Source organism: Thermobia domestica, chromosome 5 (assembly GCF_964235325.1).
Source record: "Thermobia domestica chromosome 5, izTheDome1.hap1.1, whole genome shotgun sequence".
Taxonomy (NCBI): domain Eukaryota; kingdom Metazoa; phylum Arthropoda; class Insecta; order Zygentoma; family Lepismatidae; genus Thermobia; species Thermobia domestica.
This window is the reverse complement of record NC_137458.1, coordinates 169,949,085-169,970,828: the sequence shown is the minus strand read 5'-3', so window position 1 is coordinate 169,970,828 and position 21,744 is coordinate 169,949,085. Positions and strand designations below refer to the sequence as shown.

General features: G+C 33.0%; 1 protein-coding gene across 1 annotated transcript in view; it reads right to left on the bottom strand.

Moving 5' to 3' along the window:
- Positions 1-21,744, bottom strand: part of LOC145686263 (mannan endo-1,4-beta-mannosidase-like) — a 506,707-nt gene that overhangs the window by 241,062 nt on the left and 243,901 nt on the right. Inside the window, exon 4 of the mRNA XM_081759388.1 lies at positions 851-972. Coding sequence (XP_081615514.1) covers positions 851-972 — 122 coding nt within the window. The remainder of the gene's footprint in view (positions 1-850; positions 973-21,744) is intronic.

The following is a 21,744-nucleotide window of genomic DNA, read 5'->3' as shown; positions in this document are numbered from 1 at the left end:
TGTTTTAAAATTTTGATATTCTTTATTGACATTAAATTATTTATTAAATTCAAAAGATTAGGAGGATCATAGGGAAGCTATAATACTGTCCGTAAATTGTAAGCTTTTCCCTTCTCTTACATTTTTCCTTCAAAATAAATTCACTCATGTCCACTGATGATTCCAGCTTAGTTTCTTGAAGGGCAGACGGAAAGCAGACATTTTTGGGAAGCAATTTTTTTTTTTTTTTTTTTTTTTGTATACTGAAAAGGACAGTTTTAAATTACTTGCCCTATATTCGAATACATGTCTGAGGGAAAAGTTGGAGGAAGGAGGTAACCACCCGGAGGACACTTGCTCCCTCTAGCGTCATCACTGCTTATGTCTTTCATGATACAGTTCCTCCTCAGACAATGTTCTAATAAATTACTCTTTCTCTTTTCAACTATGTTCAATTATACCAACACTGTAGTATTTGGCTCAACAACAACTACCTGAGGTCAATCGACATCCCAAGGTCGATATGTATTGTTCCTATTGAAGCAAATCCTAATTCGTGTGAAAGTCGCATCTTTTCCCATCAATACGTACTTCGCGTCTTATTGCATTTTGATTTTTATAAATTTAGGATGATTTTATCTTTTAAATTTTATTCCACAGAGATTTCCTGATTTCAGCATTGTAGCTATGAAACAGACCTAGAAATTGAAATAAAATTACAACCACACACATAGTACATGACAATGTTTTAACTTGAGTATAACGACTATCTTTTTACTTAGACATTACAAATTGCAGCCAATTAAGAGCAACAATACACGTCTAATCGTAAGGTACTAATGCACTATGATATCTCAAGCAACAAACTTACCCTAAATGGAGAGTTAGATAAAAATTCTCCTTGCCATTCATAAGAATGAATCTGGTAGAAATCAAGGTATCCTAAGGGTCTTCCCCCAGTTCCTATAAGGCACTGATCACTATAATAGTTTTCTGTAAGAGAAAACAGAAAATATTTTTCTGTAAAAATTAAAAATTTGTGTAATTTACATGGTGTTATGTTAAGGTATATTCACATTTTAGCAGGTTATTCCTCGAAGGACAGGCAGGCAACAAAAAGGTATATCAAAAGTGCAACCCCCGCAGAGTATAGAAGTAGATATGAACAGGCTATCAGTGATGTAGAAGACACATTGATATGTTGGAAAGTGCGGAAACAATCCTCATTGTTCGTAGGTATCGTTAAGGGGGTAGGTGGAATGTTGACAACGAGCACTAGGAGCAATATTTAATTGATGCAACTTCGTGAATGATACGCCTCTCGGGATTATAAGCAGGGACATATGGTTCCGCACTGGGCGCATGGTTGTTGGAGAAAGTATTCAAAGTGACTTGAATTTATGTAGAGTCAGGCACGAAAATGACGTATCATGAGTGCATACACATGCTGAAAAACATCTAGCTCGAATGGTGTTCCAGCCTCGAATGATGCATTTTTCCAGATCGTGAACACTTTCGATAGATGTTGAATACAAAGGGATTTGAAATGCCTAAATTGTATAATTCCTTCACGTATCCCCACGATAGGAATCCTGCTATGTAGGAAACATATTCTCGAACATCCTGTATAATTCTGGAACGATCAGGTATTATGTTTGTATTGGTAGGGACTTTTTTGTTACTTGTCCTTAGGGGAATGACTTGCTAAAGTTAGACTTATTTTAGCGTACAACCTTGCATAACTTCTTTGGTTTCCATAAAACTAAAAATCCTTTTAAGCGTTACAAACAAAATTATTCGCACGGTGAAAGCAATTAGAGGCTTGTTACCTCTGTGAATTTATTTTCTCTGATAGCTTTTTTTTTTTTAAAAAAAAAAAAAAAAAAAAAAACGTCCAAACAATGATATGCATAAATACAGGAAGACAGAACTGCGATATCCGTTCAGCTGTCCGTGCGTATGTTGATAGGTCTCAGACAAAGCACCATAAAACGTAACGAAAAACAATTTCGATATGAACTAACCGACCAAAAATTTAGGTTCAGTCTTCGTCCTTATCTCTCTTGCAATCGCAAGCTGTAGAAATTACGTTTCCTGATACAATGTTCACTATAAAAAAAATAACGAACACACACATATTTTATCTCTACTAAAACTGGAATGGATGAAATCCATTGCAACTTCCGGTGTCAATGCTGATCCCTATAGAGATAAACGGTCTAGAAACTGAGAAACGATGCTTTGATTGGATTCAGAGTTCAAAGAACAGAATAGGAAATGTCTATCAAACTTTCTCTCCTGAAGTAATTATTTCTGAATAAATCTTTGCAACGTAAAAATGTGTAAAACTTTTCGCATATATAGGGTGTATATATGTTTGCGTTTTATTCAAGATAGAGCAATGCTATGGTCGTTTCCGAAAGGGTAAGATTCACAAATGAAAGAACGAGGCCAAACAGACAACTTAAAAAGTAGACGATCTTACATAAGTGGAGTGGATCTTACATAACTGTTTGAAATCTTGTAGAGACTCGTTCTCACTTGAATTGAGTGAGAAGCACTGGCTCGTATCTTTATCTCATTTCTGAATTTGATATCAATTTTACAAACCTTATGTCTCGCTACATAGACAAGGCCATTGTTCGTAACTTTTAGAAGCATTTTTAACAGCGTACTCCGACTGGAAGTGAAACCTGGATTTCTTAGTGACCAGCTACCAAATAAATATGCTTACGTACTTTAACTGGTACAACACCTGGCAGGTTGCCAGGGATTCTAGATTCGACTTCCGGTCGAGGTATTGAGAATTATTCTATGCATTTCCCAATAATAATACTGATAATATATTCCAGATAGGTTCAGATCATTTTACTGTTTAACAGTTGACAAGCCTATATATAAGAACAACAATGACAAGGGAAAGGATTCGATAAAAAGTAATAGCAAAGCCTGTTTGCTATGAGCTATCCTGGAATTTGCATGATAGGACTAAAGGCCATCCTTGAAAGCCAGGGTCAGAATGTTCCACCTCGGTGAATCAACGATCTTCATGATCTACCAATCCAACAAGTTTACATCGATTCCTTCCAGGTGGAAGTTAAAATCAATAGACATTGATATTAGCACCATTTATTAGCGACGATGCAAAGAATAAGCACAACTTTCTTGCTAACAGGGGAGCAAATATTTAACCAGATTAAGATTAATAGTTCCTACAAAAATACCCATGTTCTAACTAAATCGGTATAATTTTATTGTTTTGTAACGTATACAAATCGCAAATAAAGAATTGTTTTTTTTTAAATGACTCAGATCAAATTTTTTGTCAATTTCAAACAGGGCCGTCGCGTAGGCGGGGCGACCGGGGCTAGTGCCCCGGGCGCCGAGACCACAAGTCAACAAAATTCAAGGAATTCGGATTATGTTGGTAAATGAATTATTAAAATAAAATAATGTTAATTCAGATATTTGAATAATGAACAGATCACGACTAAGTAAATTTATTTATTTCATAAGGACAACACAACAGGCTTAATGTCCAGTTATAGTGTCGTGTACATAATTGCTTAACATACACTATTATACATACATTATTATACAGACACAAATATACGTCTTTTAATTATGCAGAAGTTATTGCCTGACAGTTGTTTCGAAGTTGTTTTCGGACATACTAAATACATCTACTACATGAAATCCAATAATTTCGTTATATGAAGCACACATTCTTCACAGAGGAAAATTATGTAATATTTTAATTCTCCCTCTTCTATAGCAGAATGTCCCAGTGTTTGTTGTTTTAGTCTTAGCTGTTGGGGCACGGGGAGTTGGGGAGCTGTTTCCGAATATTTCTGAAACTAATTCTGGAAAGTCAATTTTACTGTTTAATAAAGAACAGATCAAACACCCATCTCCTTTTTTCTAATATTTGAAAATTAAAATTTATTACTAAGTCTTCACAGAAGACACACTTTGGGTAGAAACCGGTTTTGTTGTATGCAAGCATTTAAAAAAAAAAAAATTAAACTGTATATTTTCTATTGCATCAGAGTATTTAGTGACATTTGGTGTCCAAACAGTACAACATCATTCTAATTTTGTTCTCACATGCGAAAGATATAACCTTATAAATGTTTATTCTTTGTAGATATCCTGTCCTATGCTAATTAAACATTAGTTTCTATATGCACTACACGTTATTGCGTCAATGTGTTGAGGAAAGATTAGTTTGCTATCAAATATGACTTCTAGATCTTTGATAGTATTTGGGGTAGACAAGGAACTACCATTTATTGTATACGTAAAATTAATTGGATTTTCTTTCCTCGTAATAGATACAGATTTATATTTGGAAAATTCAGGACTAATTTATTTTTATCACACCATATTTGAACCCTCTGTAGATCCTATTGAAGTTTCACGCAGCCATCAATTGGATTTACTTTGGAGTATAATTTGAGATTGTCGGCAAAAAGAAAACCTTGAAGTTTTAATACACAGAGGAACGTCATTAATAATAAGAAGAAAGAATATGGGACCTAGATTAGATCCTTGAAGACTCCCGATAGAGTATTATACTTGAAAATTACCGGTAGTGTAAAATATCGTCTAGGGTTTTTCAACTGGAACTCTCTCCAGCCGTCGAGCTCCTTCGTGGCTAAGCGGTTAGCGTACGCGCCTTTGGCGTGGGAGACCCGGGTTCGATTCCCGGCGGGAGCTCATGTGGTTCGGATTCCACGTTAATCAGTAGGTCCACGTCTCATATAGCCTCGCTGCTGAACGGGACGCTAAACTAAAATCAACTCTCTCCAGCCGTCTGTGAAGAGGGTTTTTTTTTTTATCTTGGAATTTAATATTTGTATCGTTATTTGTATATTCTATGCAATTACTATGTTGATGTGTATCAAATTAAAAAATAAACAACATAGCACTTGATTTCAATAATTCTAAACCTGTTTTCATTAACTTTTATGTTTTTGATACAAAAGCCATACACTTTAAAAAATTGACATAATACTAACTTCTTTTATTTTACATTATGATCATACATTCCATATTTAAATCTAGGACTACAGAATAAAATCTGGTTGTTTCTAATAGCACGCAGGGGGGAGGGGCGCCTTGGAATTCTCGCTCCGAGCGCTTACAACTAACGCGACGGCCCTGATTTCAAATAATAATTGATAAATTCTGCTTCGTCGCATAGATGTGTCTATATTGCTTCAACACAATCCAATATCTCAGTGAGATCTCACAATATACAATTAAATTTTAATATTCCTTAAAAAAGAAAAAAAATAAGTGATACAGGTATTTCGTATTTGAAATAAACACTTAGAATTTTCTATACGATCAACTTGTATAATTAAATATAAATAAAATAAAGAGTTTGTTTGTCCATGTTTCTGTCTGTCTGTGTGCGGCCTGGGGACCAGAAGAGTGGACCGAGAGTTATCAAATTTTGGTCGCGGGTACCTTGTCCAGGCCCCAGACCAAGTGTTTTGTTTTCAAATTTCGAACCAGGGGGTCTCAGGGGGAGCGTTTACAGGGACCGGCCTGGGGATCAGATAAGTGAACCGAGAGTTACCAAATTTTGGTCACAGATACCTTGGTCCGGCCCCAGACCAAGACAAAGCGTTTTTTCTTTAAAAATTCGAATCAGGGGAGTCTCAGGGAGAGCGTTTACCGGGACATGTAAAAGTAGTAGGAAATGACCGATATTATTGTGGAATGCATAGTTTCCATGGTCGCTGAGATCAATGGTAAAACTCTGATCGCATTCACCCCATTCGGTTGCGAGGGGGATACAGAGACATATAAAAATAATCCAAAATGACCGATATTAGTGTCAAATCTATAGTTTCGCGGTCGCTGAGATCAATGGTGACATTTCCATTAACGATGACTTGCAAATTCAACTTCCATTGTATTCGGGGGTGGGGATACTGAGACATGTAAAAATAAAAATGACCGATATTAGTGTCAAACCGCGTGTCATTTCCGCGCTCGCTGAGATCAATGGCGACACTTCCATTAGCAATGACTAACATTGTATGCGGGCCGGAGTTCACCTGCGGGGGGAGGGGGGTTACCGAGACATGTAAAAATAATCCAAAATGACCTATATTAGTGTCAAATCCATAGCTTTCGCGGTCGTTGAGATCAATGGTGATACTCCTACAGGCGCTGACTTCCAAATACAGCCCCAATGCGAAGAATGGATATATTCAGTTAATATATTGGGATTTGATCCAGGTAAGTGCGAACTTTTAAATTTACAAAATAAGTAAGGAAAAATCATGATTTAGCAATCTCGGCTACCAAGTAAAATGTAGAACTTGATGTTATTAGGGGGGTACGGTGGCTCAGTGATAGAACGCTTACCTCCGGCGCGTAGTGTCCCTGGTTCGATGGCCAAGCAAGTTTGTCGTGGACAACATCGTGTCCGTGGATTTTCTCGGGGTACTGCCCTTTTTATACACATTCTCATTCCACAAATTCTTTCGTCATCATTCACTTGTCTTAATCATCCATCTCTCTTAGCCTAAAGGACATAATCATGGGACGTTAAAGGAAAATGTCATTTAATATTATTTTGTCAGAGTGTACTCTAGATTACTCGTATGGTTCCTTTAGTTTTTTATTTATTACTATCTTTGGTGAATAGAGTATTTTTTCTCAGTCAACAAAGATAAAGTAATATTTTCAGAAGATAATTTAAATATATTCTTTATAGTAATAGAATATTTGACATTCCAGACTTTCAAGCGATGGTACGATTACACTAGTCAACAAGATTTTGGCACAAAAATGAAAATACCTGATTCTAATAGAGCTTTTCACGTGGAATTCAAATCTGCAATCAGTTTTTCTCCATCACCCTCAGTTTCCCCATGACAAAGGGATTTTCGGGAAATTTCCCCTTAAATTTCCCCCCTTTTAAAAATATTTTTTGTACCTGTAGCTCGGGTACCTTTAGGTATATAAACACACAAATTATATTGTATGTTAGCTTGATTTATACTTAGTAAGCCCTCTAAGTTTCATAAGAATCGCATTATTCTTTCTAGAGAAATAAACATATTTATATAAAAATATGCTATGTGTGCTGTTCATTTAACATATTCATTAGTGCAGATAAAATCACATATAACTTCCACGAAAATTATAATATAAGCACGGTTTATACCTCATTGGACTTCCAATAAAACATATTTTTAATGATGTGCACTCCATGTCGCCATTTTTGTATGAGGGAAGTAGAGTACATATGTATGTTCTGCAGACACTTTTTCCCCTCCACCCCCCCTAACTAACAAAAACTATGAAGCCGCCACTGATCATTGTACTTTAACACAGAAGGATACCCCAAAGTGAGATTGAATATGCTTTTATGACATTTAAAATCATAAAAACTTACATCTAAAAACTTATAACTAACTTACATCTAAAACTTATAATTAACTTACATCTACTTCTTTTCTATCTTATAATGACCCCAAGCTAATGTATTTACCCCATCTCGTAATATATATCTCTTATCATCTGAAGAATCTAATGCTAGCTTATGAACGGTTATACTATATATATCGTGCTTATAACTTCTAATGAGGTTTATGTCTTTATACGTTTTAACATTTTTAAATAAACTTTCTTTATAATCATCAAATTGCAACTCCTTGGCAACTACACATTTAGTTACTCCTTTAGCTTTTTTCTCTTCTTTATTTTCTACTCTATAAGCATACATCTTTGATCTCAATCCAATAAACTCCGTCATTATCTTACCTTTATTCTCATCTTTCATCTTACCTATTATTTTTTTGTTTATTAGTGGTAGTCCATATACATTATTTTCCTTGTATTCACTCGTGTCAAACTGGTCAACTATTTCTGCTATATCTTTATAAAAGTCATCAGTCTCAATCTCGTATATAAAGCTATCAGTATCCATATAACATAAATCTATATTCTTTCCATATTTCGGCTTCATCATGTTATAATGAAAATCATACATTAACAGTTTTGATAGTTCTAATACACTCATACCAACATATATTGGCTTATTAAATGTCAATCGCTCTTTTTTCATATGTATGGCACACAAATTCTCTGTAAATATTGTTCTGTAATCAAAATTAGGTTTTGCAATTAATTTTTCTACTCTTTCAGGATCACATTCTAATTGTATGGGCTGCCTCTTTCTAATATTTTCCATTGTTTTTCCGAATACTGAGTTATTCATGAGCTTATAAAAGTCTTCTTCCAACTTGTTTTTAGCTTGCGTTCTCATATTTGTATTTAAATCAATGTATTTCTTTAACCAGTCTGATTGTTTGAATTCTAATACTCTATGCACTTTCTTTAATCTCATTCCAAGTGACATATATAGTTTTAAGTTCCTATAGTGAATTACATATCTTTCCTTATTATAAAGTGTCGCTAGTAGTTTTGATTGTTTAGATTCTGGTGGACATATGTTTTCTGGAGCTAATGGTAAATCAGAATGTTTGTTGTGTAAATACTTTGGATATTCTAAATCTACTTCTAATATGTAAACAGTTTCTGAATCATCTGGACTGTTCATTATATCTATGTAAGGTTTAACCCACTTAAAATCTTTATAAGGCATGTATTGACTCATCGCCCATCCATATAAGTTGTTTGCGTCTAGATATGCTAGGTATGTTGAACACTCATCCTTATTATAATCTTGCATATATTTGTTGTTAGCTTTTACATATCTTTTACTACATTGAGAGATTCCTCCTCGTATACCCTTTTCTAGCATTAGTATTTTATCATAATCAGTTAACATTTCTAAGTTAATTTTAGTCATCTTTAACATTGCATCCCACGATAGGCCTGGTGCTGTATAATACCAAGCAGGATCTAATCCATATGCCTTTAAACACACATCTCTAAAGTTTTCAAATATATCTGTTAATTGAAGGACATCTGTTTTGTTATAATGTTCAGTTAAGTCCTCCAATAACTCTAGATTGAATTCTTTACAAACTCGTACATGAAGCTTATGACGCTCAGGACTCATTTTTTCTCCTGTTAATCTGTTTGTAAATTTGTCTGGAGATAATGGAACAGGTTCTTTCAATTTTTCAAATGAATCAACATTATCAAATGGATAATCACCTTTAGTATTAACTAAATCAAGTTTATCAATCGGGAAAAACTTTAATGTTTCTCGAAATTGTTCTGGCTTTAAATTCTTTGTTAACTCTGCTAAACTTTTTGGCATAAATCTAAATGAATCAACAAATCTTAAATTTATTCCATCTTTTTCTGATCCTGCTTTTTTTTTTTTTTACATATTTTTCATATGTTATGTACTTTTCCTCATTATTAGCGATCAGTTTAATTTTCTGTGTATCATAAGCTAACTCCTTAATAAACAAATGCGTATCATAGCCAGTTAAGTTGTGAAGAAATACAGGAACAAAGTTAGGATTTTTATAGTTTAAATTGCAATAACTGTGAGCTGCACCTCTAAACTTTCCAGTTAAATGATCATGATCTCTTACCTTTGCTTTATTTTTATTTATCTTATACAAACATTTTTTTAAGTCATGCTTCCATTCTTCTATTTTTTCACTCATATCATCTTTATCCTTGTAGAACTGTATTTTCTTCTTCAGTATATTTATTTTTTTCTCAACTGCTGGTGGTAAGTCATTCAAGTTTTTCTCACATATATGACAAGTATCTGAACTGTTATAAGCTTTTATTTCCTTCTCACTAAGCGGGGTCATATCAACTACTCTGTTATATATTTTCATAATTTCTATTGCTTCTTTTTGTAACATTTCAATAAATACTTTCGCAGCATCTGGACCTATATAACTAACACGAGCTTTATAGTCCCCATTTGAATATTTGACATAGTAACAAAAAATCATTGGTTCATGCTTTTGATATTTTACTGTTTTACTACAATTATGCTCTATTTTTAACTTATATAAGATACATTCAAAGTCAGCAATTATCGTAAATGGAACTCTTAATGAACGATTATAGTTTTGAAACTCTATTTGATTGTCGTATGGTTTTGGAAGTTCTATTCTAACAGCCTCATGCTCTTTACAATATAGCTCATGGTTTTGCAACTGCTTCTCATTTCGAAAGTGCCTTATTAAACATCTATCACAAAAGTATAACTTCTCAGTATGTTTTGTCACTTGACTTCTTATTAATCGTGATAGGTCTTTTATCCAACAAAAATGATTATTTTTTTCATCTTTTACATATAATAAATTGATATGAGTTTCCTGCTTATTTTTTGTGATTTGAAGTGGATATACATTATAGTTCTTGTCATAGCTGTAAACATTGATGGAGATATTACTTCTTCTTTCAAATTTTGGAATATCTTTTAATTGTACTGGAAATTCAATGTTATCACAATACTTCTTTTGCAACTCATTAACAAGCTGTTTATAATGTGAAGGTCTTTGATACTGAGAACATCTGTCTATAGGTTTTAAATAGCTAGCAATAGAATACAAGAAACATTTGTTGTCTTTATTTTTAATATTAATCACTGCTTTCTTATCTTTAATTGGTTTAGGAAGCTCAATATAGGAAGAAGCTCTTAATGGTACATACTTGTTTAATCTGATTTGTAAATATTTAATTTGGTGTAATGTCCATCCTGATCCTCTACCTTCAAACTCTTCCATTTCTCTACGAAGTTTTTGTTTTGCATGATGTATATATTCACTTAAGTCAGTTGATTCTAATATTCTCTCGTTTGATGTTTTAAAATTGCGCTCCTGTATTTCTTTATCTTTAATATAGTCGCAAATGAAAACAAGGTTAACTTTAACAGGGTGAAATTTTAATTCCTCTTTGATTTTGTTAATAGCAACTCTTCCACTTGTATCTAAAAATTTTATTGGGTCTTTATATCCTCCTGTGTTTTCAACTTTAATGGTTTGTAAACGCTTCTTGAGTGCTGTTTCTTCTAATTCTACTTTGATGGGTATACGTGCTGGTTTCGGTTCTTCAATTACTTCTTGTTTAAAGGGGAATATATTTCTAATCTGCCTTCTGCTTTGTTCATCGTCATGTTGTTTAAGAAGGTCTATCAGTTCTGCTTTTCTTAATCGAGAATATCTTCTGATTCCCCTCTCTTTACATTGTCGTCTTAACTCTATTACAGTAAATTTACTATAATTACTCATCTTATTTATTATATAGAAAATCTTACTATGCTCAATTTTTACCTTCGCCGGATTATTTCAGTTCATTTTCATTTGTCCTAATACAACGCTTAACATTGTACACTCCTGCCATTGTCTACATATTACGCGTTGTATTAGAACACGACTTTCATGGGAATAACCCATCAAAGTCACATATACACATTTAAAATTAAATCATTTTTGTAAACTTACTCATCATCATCATCATAATCATCACTACCATATTTATATTCATCATCACTACTCAAATCAGATGTTTTTTGCTGTGTTATTAATAATTCTTTTTCCTTTAACAGTATTTGCTTCTCTAGTAGTGCTGCTAAAAGTTTAAGATCATGGTGAATTAGTTTAAGTCTATCATGTAATAAATCAAAATGTGCTTCCATATTTGTTATATAGTAAATCAACAAAAATGATATAAATTTAAAAAATGTGGTTGCGGATTAACGCGGGGCATTGATTCAATGCCCCTAACAATCAATTTCTTTAATCAATTCTTCTTCTGATAGTGATGTCCAAAACTCATACCCCTTACCTTTACGAATCTCTTATACTCAAAAACAAATCAACAACAAACTCGTCGTCTTCTTCTTCAATATCCACATGAGAACCATACGAAACAACACAGTTGTATTTTTCTTTGACTTTGTTTAGATTGACCGAGTTTGGATCTTTGGTTTCTGATAACACTGACATGCTTGGGTACTTTTCTTTGAGACACTGAAGTCTTGCTTTGATGTTTCGCTGCTGAACCCTTCCAACCCAATATTTGTATGACTCGTAACACCTAACCTGATCGTGTTTGTCTGTGTCGTACTTGTCTACTATGTCTTGAAGCTGACTATCTGTGAGGTTCTTTTTAACAATAACTAGTTTGTGTACTTTCCCTGGATCTTCTGTATGTTCAGCTGCTATATCTCTAAGTCTTGTGTTTTCTATTCTTAAATCGTTCATTTGTTGTTCTATCTCTTCTACTCTTCTTTGCAACTCTTCTTGATCTTCTTGAATCTGTTTAAAATTAGAAACGAAATAGTCTTCGATGATTACAGAACATTTTTCGTAAAAGTCATGTGATATCCAAAAAGCAATAGCTAGAAAAATTCTTTTGTGCACATATGTTCCAGAAATTTTATTATTTATCTCGTTACCTGCAAGTTTTATTTCGTATGTTGAACTTTTTAAGTGGAGCACATCTGCTCTATTTATTTTTTTGTTGTAATATTCAATAAGATTCTTTGAGTTAACCAATCGTAACCAATCTTTAAACGGCTTACCACCATCTTGACACAGTTTAGTAGCGTTGAAATATCCTGTACTCTTATCTATAATCAACTTGAAGTCACCATACAGACCATACCAATAGTTGTCCTTGATCTGATCATAGCAAATGTCATTTAAACTAAAAGAATTATCCATAGTACTCATATCTATTATATAGAAAATCTTTATTTTTAACTTCATTTTCGTTACCAGCTAGTTGTACTGTGTAAGACGAGTATGAGGTTGTATGTTTGACAGGGGTCCAGTGCTGGTGGCCCCCTTGTTGTAACTTTAATTATCAGATAATAACCTATCATACAAGCAATCAATTTCTTTAACCAATTCTTCTTCTGATAAGGACGTCCAAAACTCATTACCCTTACCTTTACGAATATCTAGTTCTTGCTGCATTAGGTTGAATAGCTTAATACTGTTGGGATCTCTAAACTTTTCGTATATTATTACATGATTCGGATATTTTTCTTCTGCTTCATTAAGAGGCTTATATAGGCTTCTCTTCTGACATCTGATTGCATAATAAGGGAAAGGATCATTAAGTTTGTTCTTCTTATATATGATTAGACAATTATCTTTTGAATTATCGTTTGTATATGGTGCTGCGATTTCTTTTAAGCCCTTGTTTTGAATCTTTAATCTGTCCATTGTTTGTTCTATCTCTTCTACTCTTGATTGCAACTCTTCTTGGTTTTCCTGAATCTGCTTAAAATTAGAAACGAAATAGTCTTCGATGATATCATAGCACTTGTCGTAGAAGTCTTGTGATACCCATAAAGCAATAGCAAGAAATATCTTTTTATACATATATGTTCCTGAGATAACTGAGGTCGATTCTCTGTCACCTCCTTTTACTAGATATGTGGAAAAACAAACTCCCAGGAAGCCGGGAGCTGAATTTTTCATTGTAGTACCTTATTAGTTGTTTTGATTGTTTATTTTCTAACCAATGATCGAACCTCTTACCACCGCTCTGACACATCTTAGTAGCATTAAAGTATCCTGTATTCTTATCTACAATCAACTTGAAATCACCAAAAATACCATACCAATAATTGTCTTTAATCTGTTCATAGCAAATATCGTTTAAACTAAGAGAATTATCCATAGTACTCATATTTATTATATAGAAAATGTTGATCTTTAACTTCATTTTCGTTACCACCTAGTTTTACTGTGTAAGATGAGTTTTGGTGGCTTGGATGTAAGCCAGCTAATTTTTTGGATTAATACTCGATAAACAAAACTTTACTAATATGGACAAGGGGGAGTTTGGATCTTCCTACGGGTTGAATGTAATAAGAAGGCTTTAGCTCCCCAGCTTTCTGGGAAGCAAACTTTGTACTGTAATACTCAATAAGCTCCTTAGAGTGTTTCCAACCCTGGAAATGTATGCTATGGGGGTATCGTTTTGTTACCCCTTATATCATTCAAACTAGCTTTTATGGAATAATAACCATAAAAGACAAACATTTATATTTACACTACAACATTACTTTTATCTACCCAACTATTATGCGAATCATCAAATCCTAACCATTTAACGTATACTTTGTCACCTTTCTTTCTCAACACCTTTTCCACCAAGTATTCATCCTTATGTTTCGTCTTTAATAGTTCCGGTTCGTAAAATCTACCTTGCACATCCTCTTCTTCTAAATCTTTAATTCTATATGTAGGCGGATTGGATGGAATAACTTCACTAATAACAAATACTTCTGTTGACCAATTAGGTGTATATCCTTTCTCAAACAACCCTTTCGACTTACTTATACGAACATGATCACCTAACTTGTATTTGGGCTTAACACGCTTATATTCTTTTTGATACACTTTCTCCAATATTGTTTGCTCATTCTTCTTATTAACTTCTATAGGCTTTAAACCAATTGTTCTATGAATTTGATGATTATACTCTTTAACTAGTGTTGGTAATGTATCTATCCATTTATAATTCCCTTGTGTTGTGAACCTTTTCCACATGTTCTGTTTAAGTGTTCGATTAAATCTCTCAACAACAGAAGCTTTCTTACCACTATAGGTTGAGTAATGATTAATCTTATTTTCCTCCATCAACTTCTTAAACTCTTTATTGTAAAACTCTTTACCTTGATCAGTTTGTAAGTTACTAGGTTTTCTCGTTCTTAATATGGATTCGAATGCTTCTGTAACATTCTTACCACTCTTATCTTTAACAGGAACAGCAAACGCATATTTCGAGAACACATCTATAATCGTTAGCAAAAACTTATAACCTTTATTTAATTTGGAAACACCTTTTAATACTCCGCTATCCATTTCTACAAGATCAGCTTGCCAAAGATCATCGATACCTTTTATAACTACACTTAATCTGTCAAAGTTTTTTCTAGATGGTTTGTGAATTTCTTCTATAATGTCTTCTCTAACACCTTTACCTTCTTCTAGTCAATCAGGCTTTTTAACGAATTGAGTTTTAGTAACACCACATACAGAACAAATACCTTTCTTTAGATATCTTCCATTCTTTGTTTGTTCAATTCTAATAGTATCTTTCTTCGTATCTGTCGATTTCTTACACTTAACACAATACATCCTGTTTATTATATAGAAAATCAATAACTATCGCTGTTTAATATTATGCTATCAACATTCTCACCATCATCATCACTATCTTCGTCTTCTCTTTCTAAGGAGCATAAGGAGCAATAGTAATTTACCATGTTTCAGATCAGAATCTTTAGATGGTCTAACTGCTAATTTATCATTTATATTAAAGTGTAATGGAAAAGTTTCAACTAGAGAATCATTTAAATATATATCTATATAATACGTATTGTAAGATGACTCTATATGCATTATCCTACCTTTATAAAGAAATTTGTATGTGATAGATAGATTATGTATTAAAAAGAACGGAGTTTCAACATTTTCTGATATCAATCGACTATGAAGCTCTATAACATAACTCCGTTTGATGAAGTTAAGCTCTTCTTTCAACATAGCAATATCTTTTCTCACAACTGTATTATCTAACTCTGATGTCATTTTAACATTACCAAAGATATCCATATTTATTATATAGCAAACGTCTTTAGGAAAGCTCTCTTTCTATGTACATTACAACAAACAATAATTGTCCTTCTTCCATAGCAGAATTTTTATTTGGTTTAATCGTAATTATATCGTTCTTCTTAAAGTCAAAAGGTATCTCTTTAATCAAAGTATCACCCAAATATATATCTAAAAAGTATTTATCCAAACTTAATTCCATGTGCATTATTTTCCCATTATAGAGAAATTTGTAACCGTTAGAGAGATTAAATATTCTGAAGATTGGCTCCTTAACGTTTTTAGCTCTTAATCGATATAGTAGAGGCAAGGTTTCTCTCTGCATAACCAATTTAGTAGTATCCATCCTAATCTTTTGAAAATCTTCTTTCTTCATGTATGTGTCTTGTAACGTTTCTAATGCATCTTCAAATCGTGTTCTATCGTTCTCTAATTGAGCTTCTATTGACCTAAGTTGACTTACGCTAACAACATCATTTAAATTCTCCAACAATTTTAATTTTTCTTCACTAATATCAACATCACCTTTTCTATCTTTAACATTACCAAATATATCCATACTCATTTATTATACAGAAAATGCCCATCCTAATTTTTCAGAACATTTCTTTAACATTTCTATTTGTTTAGGTGAGTGTTTAAAATCAATATCAACATGAACATCGTGCTTTTTCAACAGATGGTACAATACACATTTCAAGTTAATAAACAATACTCTTTTCGGATACAGTTCTTTAAAGACCTCGTGTAAGTTTTCGAACTCATTTACAAGTGTTTCCTCCATATGCTGTAATTTTAATGGTTTTTGATCGGTTAGGTGATAGTGTATTAAATAGACATCATCATAATATTTTGTGTATTTGTTTTTCTTTAGTACTTCTAGAACATCTTTTGTTGATATTAAATCTCTTGGTATATCTCTAAGTTCATCATTTAACACCTTGAGCACCTCTTCGGGAATAATTCTATCCTGTAAAGCTTGCAAACGAGATAACTGTAACTTAAATCTTTTTGTAGTATCGTACCATGGTTTTCTCGCACAAGCAGCTCTCATTCCTTCATTAGTATCGTAAACCCAACCACTCTACAGAACAATCGTCACAAATGTATCTACTCATACCTTTTGTTAATGACTTACTACCACAATAACTGCATTGTAATGGTGCGGCGCTATAATTTGACAGCAAGTCCTTTAAGGTAATTATTGGACGTAACTTTTCCAACTTTTCTTCCGTGTACAAAAATTTAGGTATTAGCATTTTCCATAAATCAATAACATTATATACGTTGTTTCTATCTTTTAAGTCTATCTCACTAACATACTCAAAATACTGATAAAAATTATAACTATCTAGTGCATCTAATTCATCCTGATGCTTCTCAAAATAAGCTAAAAATCTATTGTGTATAGCTTCCATTGTTTATCTTAACACAAAACTTTTATGGATACAAACCATAAAAGCACTTAATCATTTTTAATCATATACATAACGTCACTAAAAGAATACCCTTGATTTAGAAGATTTAAAACCTTAACACACAGATGACCACATATAACTGAATTAAAGTCTTGTATTCGTTCGTCATTGTAAAATAAGTTTTCGGTACCAAGATATTGTACCAGTTGTTTAGGAGGAACACCACCATAAGAATCGAACACGTACTTTATGTTATCTTTCCAATAGCATATCCAATGAGTACCAATGTTTTCTGATTTATCGAGGTTAACTATACCACACTCATTTACATAGGGTTTTTGTGGAAGTTCATCACTCATAAATACACCTCTAAATCGTTTTATCTTTAATTTTTTAGCCAACCTCTCTATATCGACGTTGGTCAATGGTTTTAGTTTTTTGACTTCTTTGGTTTACCTGCCACCCTGCTTTTCTTCCATAGCCATATTGTGTCTTTTTTGTTCTTCAAGTTCTTGTTTATTCTTCTTAGCATCCAGTACAGTTTTAGTAATCGCTGCTGCACTACCTGCTAATGAACCAACTGCTCCTAAAGCTGCTAAAATGGCTGGAATTGTAAAGATAAAACCACCCATATGCTCTTTCTTAATCTTTTTTATTTGTGCAGTAGTTAAAGTTAAATTCATTCCTTTACCTTCTTTAATTTTCTTGGCTTTATCGTTAAGTTGTTTCTTTGTTAATACATGATCGATATTTAAATCCTTTAGTTCGTTGTAAGGAACGCTAAACATACAACCTTTAATAGAACACATCTTCCTATTTATTTAAGAGAAAATCTTAGTTTGTAAAAGTACAGTTGTTGTTGCTCCACCAAAATCAATTAAGGAATCATTCTCATCTGCTATCCTTATCTCAAAGTTGTCAACCTTGTCTTTGGATATAGGGAAAAATAATGGATAAGTAGGCTCGTAAATGATACTATGTTTGAACTCAGCATCTATTTTGAATGATGCTATGATCCCTGTTTCTCTATGTGTGTATTCAGTATCTTTAACAAACATGCCATCTGCTATATTACAGTGAACATTTATAGTATCAAACGGATGAAACTTTGGCAAGTTACTTCCAATATGTGTTTTGTTCTTTTCTAAAACTTCAAAAACATTAAACCCGAGGACAGTGCCTATACTCCCAATTGTAACATCATTACTATCAGTTTCAATTTTAACTCTATTTCTTAAATGATCTTCTGATAATGTTATGTTGATGGATTGAGATTTTAAATATTCATTAAGACTGTTTAAGCTATATTGCCCTTCTGGTATAAAAACTTGTCTATCACCATATGAGAAACTGTTTTTTTCTGTTGTTATGTTTGGAGTTAGATATGTACTGTAAAACCCAACTAGTTCTATACTTAAATAGTTGCTCCTGTTGTCTAATTCGTAATGGAGTTTCTTCTTTAAAACTGAAGTATCACTCGTTAGCTTAAATACCTTAGCCATTTATTATATAATAAATGAATGAGTTTGATTTACCTAGAGATATTCCAAGAGAGAAAGTAATCAAGTTAATAGAAGATGTCATTCAAAAGTTAGAATACAGTTTAAAGAAGAAAAAGAGAAAACTACGAATTGTTAGATATGCATACTACACTTTGATCAAGTTGTCGGTTATGCTTTCTGCAACAACTGGGTTTATTAATATTTTTATACCTGTAACAATTTACTCGATATTAACAACGTCTCTTGCAACTGGAAGTGCTATTATAACTGGTTTGTCTTTTAAGTTGAACATAAGCAAAAGAAAGGATGAATATAAAGCCATTGTCACGTGTATTAACTCATTTAAAGAACAGCTAGAGATGTAATAACACTAAATGGTGAAATGGACAACGAATATATAAAAGATACGTTGCTTAAGATCAGAGAACAACTTAAAGATATAAGATCATAAAGAGTAGATTTGAAAACCTGGAAACTACAAATGGCGTCCGTAATCCGGACACCCTTCCAAATGAACAACCTCACACAACCTTCATCAACGAACCGGGTCTGTACTAGTACTATGAGAAGAAAATTAATCATCGGAATTCCGAGGGTTTTTAAACAAGCATCATATGAGTCAAATTAGTAGGTAATCAATAACACCATATCAGGCACATACGTTTACAAGAAGGCAGTCCAGACTCGTTAATGAAGACTGTATCTGGATGTGTTTTTGGTAAGGGCGGTGAATTGCCGCCCTTAACTTCTGAAGAATTTTTCTTATCTTCTTCGTCTACATGATCTAGGATGGCGTTTCTAGGTTGTGAATACTCTAAGGCAAATAAGATCATAAAAGGTGATGTTTTTCTCTATAATAAATGAGTAAGAAAACTATTAATTGGGATGTAAAAGAGATGATAAAAGAGACAACAGCTAAGAAAAGAAATGGAGAGCTTATACCTGATGATATTCGATGCCTTATCGTGGGTTCATCTGGGTGTGGTAAGACGTTTTTGCTATTTAATTTTTTATTACAGCCAGGTTGGTTAAACAATAATTACTTCTACATATATTCTAAAAGCATGAATCAGCCAAAGTATGAGCAGTTAAAAGATCGATTTGAAAAAGCAGAACTAAAGTTTAAGAAGCATATAGCAACGTTCTTAAGCGGTAATGATTCTATTGTACCTATTGATGAATGTGAAAAATACTCTGTCGTTGTGTTTGATGATTACATTTTAGAGAATCAAGATACTGTTAGAAATTACTTTACAAGAGGTAGGCATAGACATTTAGATTGTTTCTATCTTGCACAAACATATTCGAAAGTACCTAAACAGCTTATAAGAGATAACGTTAACTTCCTATGCATATTCAGACAAGATGACACTAATCTTAAACATGTGTATAATGAGTTTGTTGAAGGAGATATGTCTTATGATAAATTTAAAGAGATATGTTCAAAATGTTGGCAAGAAGATTATGGTTTTATAGTAATTGATATGACAAGGAAGGTAAACAATGGTAAGTATAGGAACAAGATAAAACACTTTATAGACGTTTGATGTTTTTGATGTTTGACGTTTTAACGTTTGACGTTTTTTCACGTTTATTGACGTTTTTTCACGTTTATTGATGTTTATTGACGTTTGTTCGTTTTCTATACAATAAATGGATGAGAAAGAAATTGATAAGAATATTAAGTTGAAGGAGTTCTTGATAAAGGGCTTCAAATCTTGGAAGAAAGAAAGAGCAGGTATATACGATAAATTTAAAACACAAGAGCAACCTGTAATTGATGCTATTCAAAACTTGGGGAGTGAGATCAAAGAAGTAGCAGAACAAAATAAAAATCTAATAACTGAGCTTGTTCCAGTTGCACATAAGACGGCTTCAATAGATCCTAGTCTACTAGAAACACCTAAAAAGGTAACTTATGATAGTTCTCCAAGTAGTAGTGATACGCCTAAAACCGGAGAAATAAAGCAGATGAGAAAACAAATTAAAGACAAAGTGGAAGGAGTAGAACCTTTAACAACAGCACAGTCATTTGGTAAGATTGCAACGAAATATTATAGTAAAAGAAATGATAGTGTGTTTGGAATAAAAACTGTAGAAGATGGGAAAATAATAAATAAGGTAGGAAATTCTGAAGTTAAAGTGAATGGTGATGATTTGATAATTAATGGTAAAACTTATAAAGGAACAGAAGGCCTATGGGAATTGTTAACGATAAATACTAATAAAACCATTGAAGATTATGACGATGACGATTTTGAACAGTACAAGGAAATAATAATAGAATCAGATGCTGCCTTCCAAAAATATAATCGAAATAAAAAAGTAGCATCGAGTAGAGGTTCTAAGTACATTAATATTATCAAGCCTATTTGGGATAATTATATTAAACCATCTTTATCCCCAACACCACCAAGAAAGAAAACACCAAAGTCTGGTGAAGGAATTAAACAATATACAGAGATACCTAAAGAGTATGTATGGATGGATGATGTGAGAAAGCTTATAGATAGGTTAATAGTTATAGATGGAGAAGAAAAGGCTGGAAATGATAACTTTTACAATGAGAAAGTAGGTATAGTGAGTATGATTAATAATAAGCTTTCACAGTTTATTCCTAATGATCCAAAAGGTATAGGGTATTTGATTAAGATCTTAAATACATTACCACCACGATTCTGGAATGATGAGAAGCTTGGGAAAGGATTAGTAAATGATTTGATTAATAAACTCCCATTTGAATTACATATTCCAGGTTTCAGATTTTGCGGGCCTGGGACTAAGCTTCAAGAAAGATTAGAAAGGGGTTATGAAGGTATTAACCCATTAGATGAGGCTTGTAAAGAACACGATATATACTACAGAGACAATAAAGATACAGAGTCAAGACATATTGCAGATAAGGAACTAGAAACTAAAGCGTGGAAAAGAGCATTTAGTAGTGATGCGTCAATTGGTGAACGATTAGCTGCTTTTGGAGTTGGTACTGCTATGAGTGCTAAGGTTAAGTTGGGATGGGGGTTGTAAGTTTTTAATTGTTATGTATGAATCTTTTATGGGTATATCCCATAAAAGCGTTGTTTCAAGATTTTCTTTATAATAAATGGATAGTGTTGAGAGTTACGAGTTACAGAGCTTTAAGGCTAACACAAGAACATTTAATAATTTGAATGAAGCTAACAAAGATATTGAGTTCGATTTCAATGTGGGCGATGGGTTCATACATCCACACAAAGCAGATTGTCATATGACTTTTGAAGTTGTTGGTGCATCAGTTGGAGGAACATTTGGTGCAAATGA